The sequence below is a fragment of the Orcinus orca genome, chromosome 1 (assembly GCF_937001465.1).
Source record: "Orcinus orca chromosome 1, mOrcOrc1.1, whole genome shotgun sequence".
NCBI lineage: Eukaryota > Metazoa > Chordata > Mammalia > Artiodactyla > Delphinidae > Orcinus > Orcinus orca.
In genome coordinates this window covers 174448261-174455983 of record NC_064559.1, presented here as the reverse complement: position 1 = coordinate 174455983, position 7723 = coordinate 174448261, and the positions used below count along the sequence as shown (strand labels likewise).

The following is a 7723-nucleotide window of genomic DNA, read 5'->3' as shown; positions in this document are numbered from 1 at the left end:
TCCCACGCCCCGGCAGCTCCTCCCTGCCCTGCCTCCCCTTTGAGAATTGCCCGGCCAGTCTCTTCACCCCCGTGAGCCTCAGGTTTCTACCACACCGGGTGGCTGTGCAGGTTAAATGAGCTCACAGTAAAGCACTTGGCAAGGGGCTGGGTCACAGCTAAATAGGCAGCTCGAATTCTGTCTCATCTCTGTGTGGGCTGAGGGAGTGGGCATGGCACGAGGCTTCTCACGCCCTGCTGCGGGGCTGAGGTGGATGGAGGTGAGGGGTGAGGTGGTACCCTCTCTCTAAATCCTGAGGGATACAGAGAGAACACAGGGCAGAGCAGGACGAGCTCCAGGCCCTGACTCAGCCTCTGTCTCCCCGGGTCATCCCCTTTGCTCTCCGCCGTGCTGTGTATGCCTTCTTACACCTGTAGGGCGGGGGTCCTTTTGCTGAGGGAGGGGCCACTCTTCTGGAGAAGCTGTATGTCTGCTGGGACTCAGATATGGGGCATGGTGGAAATGGGGAGGGGGCTGGTGGCAACTTGAGCCCTAGGAGGGGAGCTGCGGGCCTGGGCTGGTGGGATGCCTCTGGCTAATTGTGTGACCTTATGCAGCGAGTCACCCACTCAGGCCCCGTCTTCAGAATGCACACATTCCAGGGGTGGTGCTGGTGAGAGCAGAGTGTTTCTTTGGGTCTGACCTCCCTCCGTGGCTTATCTACCGAGGGGAAGCTGGGCGGTGGGAGCCAGCCGGTGGCTGAAGGCTGTAACTGACCAGCTCTGTGTCTGTGGTTCCTCAGTAAGGGGGACATTGTGGACCCCAACATGAAGGACATGGTCAGCCAGCTCCGCCTGCCAGACCCACTCAACTGTTTCTTGGCCTGGATCCTGAAGTACACAGTGAGTGTGGACCCAGAGCGGGAGGGACTCGGGGGGGAAAAGGGCCCAGAGAGGACAGGGGCTCAGAAAGGGGAGGGGCTCCCAGGGGGGTGAGGTCGGGTCAGAGAGGAAGAGGAGGCCCAGATAATGTGGTGGTTCAGAGAAGGGCTCAACAGGAGAGGAACTGAAAGAGGGGGGATGGGGCCAAAAGAGAGGAGTGCTCTCAGAGAGGGGAGGGGCTTCAGAGAGGCTCAGTGATGGGGAGTGTCAGTGAGAGGGAAGGGGATTTAGAGCAGGTGGGACTTAAAGAGGTCCCAGGGCTTGGTGTGGTGGTCAGGGGCTTAGGGACAAGCAGAGCAGAGTTGCTCTTCCTGGACCCCTGTCCCGGGCAGGCTGGTGTTGCCCTGTGGTTTCTGAAGTCGGTCTCCCCATCTCTCCCCTCCTCTGGGAGCCCCGGACTGGCCAGAATTTGGAAGAGATTCATGGAGTGGGGTGAGTAGTCGAGTCTCCTCAGGTCCAGCTCACGAGGGTTTTCCATGGGAACTGGATGAGGGTCACGTGGCTGCGGGGAGCTTGTCTGCTGGGGACAGGGCTGTTTAGACTTTGGGATCTAATTAGCGTTTTAGAGTCATGCCTGACATGGGGTTAGATTTAGACTTTTGGGTGTGGCTGGGACCGGGGCTGGGGTTAGATTTGGAGTTGAGCTCTGAGTGCGTGCTAGAATTGGGTTAAGCTGGGATAAAGGTTGGGCCTGAGTTGAGGTTAGGTTTGGGTTGGGGTTGGGGTTAAGGTTGGAACTGTGGTGGGGATGTGGCTGGGAGAGGAGGCTAGTTTGGGCTTGGCCTTGCTGTTGGGCTTGGCCTGGTGTGCTTGGAGTTGAGGTGCTGTTTGGAATCGGGGCCGGAGCAGCCTGAGGGCTGACCTGGGGCCTCACAGTTTAGGGGAGGGGACCTGTGATTTTTGAGGGGGACTGTGGGTCCCTTTGGCTGGTGGTGGTGGTAGGGCTCTGATCAGGGGATGTGTACCCTTGGGAACATTGGACAGGCAAGGTGTCTTGGCCAGGGGACAAGATACAGGGTGATTCCCTGTAGTGGCTGCCAGCTGATATGCAGCCGGCATTGAAGCCAGACCCTGCCTCCTGGCTGTCATGTCCCCATTTGTATGAAAAGGAGTCCTCCCGTGCTGACCTTTGGACTTCTCAGTCTTCCCCATTCCCCAAGGACACCCAAGAAACTGTGAGAGCAGCACACAGCAGCGGAGGCGATGTATGCCTGGGGAGACCTTGAGGGACTGCTGGAACAGGGGCAGCAGACACCTGAGTGATGACAGGAGTAGCCCAACAGGAGGTAGATCTCTATCTTGGCCGGCAGGGCATGCCCAGCTGCACCAGGATGGTGACCTAGGAGGTTAATGTAGTCTGCCTCCCTGGGGCCAGGTTGATGCATTGTCCCCAAATCACTGTAGCTTCAGACTCCCCTTCCCATCCCTTTGCCTTGGCCCCTGGGAAGACCCTGACATCCCCCCGTCCTGCCCCCATCTCAGTCTGCATCTCACAGCCTGGGGATTCTTCCTGGTGTTTAAGCTGACTCGGCCTGGCAACACCTGACCTTGTCCTGAAAACACTGACCTCTGCCAGTCTTACCCTCCTGCCCACCACTATCCCTGCAGGCATATCAGCAAGAGTTCATAGCCAAGTGGATGTCCCTGGACCTGGACGTGCTGCTGGCACCAGCTCTGGAGACCCTGCCTTCTATATCGGCTATCCTGCCATGGCATCAAGTGAGAGGGCACTGAGTCTTGGCGGGGGTGGGGTGGGTGAGACTAGGAGTCCAGGACCTTTGAGTCCTGTCACAGCCTCTGTGGCCTTGACCTCTGATGCTATTCACTATTTTAAAATGTGTTCTTAAGTTGAGAAAAAATTCAGATTACATAAATTCACCATTTAAAGCGTACAACTCAGTGGGTTTTAGTATATTCAGAATGTCATGCAACCACCACCACTATCTAGTTCCAGAACATTTTCATCGTCCTGAAAAGAAACCCTGTACCTGTTAGCACTCACTCCCAATTTCCATTCACTATTTTTTTCTGTTTTCTTTTGGCCGCGTCCTGCAGCTTGTGGGGTCTTAGTTCCCGGACCAGGGATCGAACCCGTGGCTTCTGCAGTGGAAGCGTGGAGTCCTAACTACTGGACCACCAGGAAATTCCCTCCATTCACTTTTTTTTTTCTCCATTCACTTTTTAAATGAACTTTATTGGAGTATAATTTACATGCAATAAAATTCACCAATTTTGAGTAACTTGATGAATTTTAACAAATGTATATATACATGTATAACCACCACCATAATCAAAATATAGACTATTTCCATCATCCTCCAAATTTTCCTCATGTCCTGTTACAATTCACCCCACCCCTACCTCCAGCAACCACTGGTCTGCCTTCTGTCACTACGGTTTTGCCTCTTCTAGGACTTCATATAAATGGAATCATGAGGTATGAGGCTTGGGGGTCTGACTTCTTTCTCTTAGCATATCCATTCACTCTTTTTTTAAAAAAAATTACATTTAAAATATTTATATATTTAGGCTGTGCTGGGTCTTAGTTGCAGCATGTGGGTGGGATCTTCCTTGCAGCATGCAGGATCTTAAGTTGTGGCATGCGGGATCTTTAGTTGTGGCATGCGGGATCTTTTAGTTGCAGCATGCAGACTTCTTAGTTGCGGCATGCATGTGGGATCTAGTTCCCCGACCAGGGATTGAACCCGGGCCCCCTGCATTGGGAACGCAGAGTCTCACCCACCGGACCACCAGGGAAATCCTCAAATGTTACGTTTTTATTTTTATTTATTTTTTGGCCCCATGGCATTTGGGATCTTAGTTTCCTGACCAGGGATTGAACCCATGCCCCTTGCAGTGGAAGCGCAGAGTCTTAACCACTGGACTGCCAGGGAAGTCCCCCCCATTCACTCTTAACATGCTTTCTGCTGCCTCACTTACAAAGGCGGCCTCAGCCCAGGCCACCTGCAAATGCAAGCCTCAGCACAGGGCAGCAACCCATCCCCAGCGCAGGTGCAGGTCTCAGAGGTGATACCATGCAGAATGCAAACCCACCTCAAGCCTGGAGTCCTCTCCTCTGGGTTCCCCCATGTGGCTGCCCAAAGGCACACCCCACATCTGGCTCTGCTCTAGTGCCCTCTGTCCACCTCACTGCTGCTTTGATGCTCACTCCCTGCACACAGGTGACTGCTGGGAGGAGCTGCCTTTTCAACTCAGGATTGCACTGCGCACTCCAGCCCTCTTGGAGCCCCATGTACTTGAGGGCATGGCTGAATCCTCTGCTGCCCACTAGCTGTGTACCTGTCTGCCACCTCGGTTTCCCATTTGTACATGCGGGATAGTAATCCGCATCTCACGGGGTGGAGAGGAGTCAAGGACTCAGCAACACAGAGAGGGGAGCACAGTGCCTGGCACTTGAGTAAGGCTTTGCAGAGCGGATTCTTTTTTTAAAAATTTTTATTGGAGTACAGTTGATTTCAATGTTGTGTTAGTTTCAGGTGTACAGCAAAGTGAATCAGTTATATATATATAATAATAATCAGTTATATATATATCCACTCTTAGATTCTTTTCCCATATAGGCTATTACAGAGTATTGAATAGAGTTCTCTGTGCTATACAGCAGGTTCTTATTAGTTATCTATTTTATATATAGTAGTGTGTATATGTCAATCCCAATCTCCCAGTTTATCCCTGACCCCCCATCCCTGGTGACCATAAGTTTGTTTTCTACATTTGTGACTGTACTTCTGTTTTGTAGATAAGTTCATTTGTATCCTTTTTTTTTTAAGATTCCACATATAAATGATATTATATGATGTCTTTCTGTATCTGACTTACCTCACTCAGTATGAAAGTCTCTAGGTCCATCCATGTTGCTACAAATGGCATTATTTCATTCTTTTTATGGCTGAGTAATATTCCATTGTATATATGTACCACATCTTCTTTATCCATTCCCCTGTTGATGGACACTTAGGTTGCTTCCATGTCCTGGCTATTGTAAATAGTGCTGCAATGAACAATGGGGTGCGTGTATCTTTTTGAATTATGGTTTTCTCAGGGTATATGCCCAGTAGTGGGATTGCTGGGTCGTATGGTAGTTCTATTTTTAGTTTTTTAAGGAACCTCCATACTGTTCTCCATAGTGGCTGTATCAATTTACATTCCCACCAGCAGTGCAAGAGGGTTCCCTTTTCTCCACACCCTCTCCAGCATTTACTGTTTGTAGATTTTCTGATGATGGCTCTTCGGACTGGTGTGAGGTGCTACCTCATTGTAGTTTTGATTTGCATTTCTCTAATAATTAGTGATGTTGGGCATCTTTTCATGTGCGTTTTGGCCACGTGTGCAGAGCGGATTCTGATTTTCTCCTTCCCTCCACTGTGGGGAGCAGGAGATAGCGGTCAGGCTGACCCCCTGCACTGAACTGGCTGTTACAAGCAGAGGGCTGCAGTTCCAAGAAGGACCCTGAGGGAGTGCTCACCCACATTCTTTCCCACTGAGTCTTTTCTGAGCAGATAATTTTCTGGGCTTACCTGGATCTTCCTACAGGTAGATCTTCCTACTTGGCCCTGTACAACATCCTGAATTTCCCTGCCGGTGTGGTGCCCGTCACCACCGTGATGCTACAGGATGAGGAGGAACTGGCCTTCTACAGGGGCTACTACAGAGATCGTTCCGAAAAAGATTTCCAGGAGGTCAGTTTCCCTCTCTGCCTCTCTCCCTGTTGGGGTGGGGCCGTTCATTCCTGGTGTTCACCCTTTATGACTTCCGATGCAGTTTCACCCCATCCCTGACACACTATTTGACCTCCAAGTCAACCTCTGTCCTTGTCAGGGGAGAATACTTTGCAAAAGCAGTGGTTTCCTTAACACTTCTGTAGGGAAAGTCGATCCCAGAGGCAGGGTAGGCAGAGCAGGGCGAAGGTCCCTGGTTAGGAGCTTACTCTGTAACTGAACTGGACACTGACCCTCTCTGGGCCTCAGTTTCTTCCCCAGGGAAACGGGATTTAAAACATCTACCTTGCAGGATTGTGCTAAAGTTTAAATGGAAAAAGAGTGAAGCAATTAACGTAATGCCTTGTATGTAGGAAGTGTTCAATAAACCCTACTATTACTAATTCAGAGAGGGCTTCACAAAGGAAATATTTCCATGGACCTATTTAATTCATGGTCTAAAATAGCAACCCTGACTTGGGTGAGAGAGAGGAGGAGAGAGAGGGAAAGAGAGAGACTGGCTCTGAAAAGTATGCATGTGTCTGAGTCAGACATTAAGTAACTTATTTTTTCTGGAAATTGATTTTAGTGCTAGAGTTACCCAGTGGAACTGCTGACCTGAATTCTGAGAAGATAACAATAATGATACTATCTAATGTGTTTTGAGCTCTTACTCTGTTCCAAGAGCTGTTTAAAAGTGCTGTATATATATTAAATCATTAAATCCCATAACTGTCCTGTGAGGTTTTGCAAATGAGGAAATGGAAGCACAGACAAGTTAAGGGACTTGACCAAAGCCACACACCCAGCTGAAGTGAAGGAGCCAGGACTTGAAGCCATGTGACCTGGCTCCAGAGACAAAGGCAAATAAGGGCTTATATGATATTGTCATAAAGCAATGAAAACATGTTTGAATGCCTACGACTATGCTTGGACTTCATGGCAGGGACTCAGGCTCAGCCCCTATGTTCCTGGGCCTGTGTTTGGGGTCAAGGCGCCCCTTTCATTGCAGAAGTGTAATGAGACTCTGGGTCAGGGATTTGCACATTCTTCTTTCCTTTGCTGAGAACACTGGGGTGGATACTCGGTTTTATATTTCATCCTTATAGTCAGCTCTCTACACAGGGAGCAAGTTTTATATCTTAACCTTGGAGAATTGTAGCCAAAGCAGAACTGTTTTCCCAGGTTTTGCTGAGAGCTGAGGAAGCCTGGAAATCTAAGATCCAGGACATCTCTACCTTAATATAGACTGGGGGTGAGATATTTGGATTAATGCACACCTGAAGGTGGTGAGGAAGGCTGGACAAGGGGTCTGTGAGCAGGAAGCAGGCTCTGAGTACACAGACCCTCTCTCTATGAAGGTGGTGAGAGGATCTGTGGGGCTTTCGGCGGCTGTGCAGGGCACCGCTTTGCCATGAGAAGAGGAACTGTGTCTCCGGTTCATGAAGGAGGTGGAGGCCTTGGTCAAGAAGCACAGGGAATCCAAGTGACAAGACACTCCTTCTCCTGGAGGCCTTTCTACATCCTCACTTAAGTCTGCTCTCGATGTCCCTTCCTTCTCATGAATACCAGATCTGCCTCATTTCTCCTCCTCCTGGAAGCCCACCAGAGTTTTTCTTTGTTATCCCTCTGTGTGTCTGCTCAATACAGATGCCCCAGATTATCCCAAGATAGGGAGCAGGATGAAGTGCTTAATAAACATTTTGACTGGCCAGCCTTGTGATCTCTGGTCTAGGTGGGGAGGTGGGGCTGTAGCCTCTGGGTTGTCTTCTGCCTCCAGCTGCTCTCCTCCAGCTCAGTCCCCAAGATGCTGTCCCACATTGCAGCAGAGGGGAAGGAGCCCCAAACTGAGGGGTTGGAGACCTGGGTCCAAGTCTTGGCTCTGCTACTGGCTTGCTGTGCAATGCTAGGCAAGTTACTTCCCCTCTCTGGACCTCAGTTTTCTCATCTACAGATTGAGGGGGTTAGACTTGATGAGGTCCATGGTACCTGCCAGTACTTGACTATTAGTGAGCTGTGATTCCTAGCCACTTCTTTGATCAAGAACTTGCCATGGCTCCCACTGCTTTCTAGAGAAAGTTACAT

At 50.1% G+C, this 7723-nt stretch overlaps 1 protein-coding gene across 4 annotated transcripts; it reads left to right on the top strand.

The window, feature by feature from the left end:
- The first annotated feature begins 1092 nt into the window (after positions 1 to 1092).
- LOC105748885 (fatty-acid amide hydrolase 1-like) lies at positions 1093 to 7350 on the top strand. Of its 4 annotated transcripts, none has more exons than XM_033416508.2 (5): positions 1093 to 1352; positions 2081 to 2206; positions 2529 to 2639; positions 5475 to 5620; positions 7000 to 7350. In XM_033416508.2, exons 1-5 carry the CDS (start codon positions 1118 to 1120, stop codon positions 7054 to 7056), a joined length of 675 nt encoding a protein of 224 aa, XP_033272399.1. In that variant the 5' UTR covers positions 1093 to 1117; the 3' UTR covers positions 7057 to 7350. The 4 variants fall into 4 exon arrangements, 3 of the variants coding, with proteins under 3 accessions (XP_033272399.1, XP_033272398.1, XP_012394516.1); XM_033416507.2 differs by having other exon boundaries at positions 2063 to 2206; XR_007478938.1 differs by lacking the exon at positions 2081 to 2206 and adding an exon at positions 2976 to 3357 and having other exon boundaries at positions 1111 to 1352.
- Positions 7351 to 7723: the final 373 nt, after the last annotated feature.

Excerpts from the sequence above, each read along its gene's own strand:
- LOC105748885 (XM_033416507.2), top strand. The coding sequence starts at position 1,118 with ATGGGGAGTGTCAGTGAGAGGGAAGGGGATTTAGAGCAGGTGGGACTT. Across the intron at positions 2,640-5,474 it reads CTATCCTGCCATGGCATCAA|GTAGATCTTCCTACTTGGCC; the intron begins GTGAGAGGGCAC and ends ATCTTCCTACAG. Across the intron at positions 5,621-6,999 it reads CCGAAAAAGATTTCCAGGAG|GTGGTGAGAGGATCTGTGGG; the intron begins GTCAGTTTCCCT and ends CTCTCTATGAAG.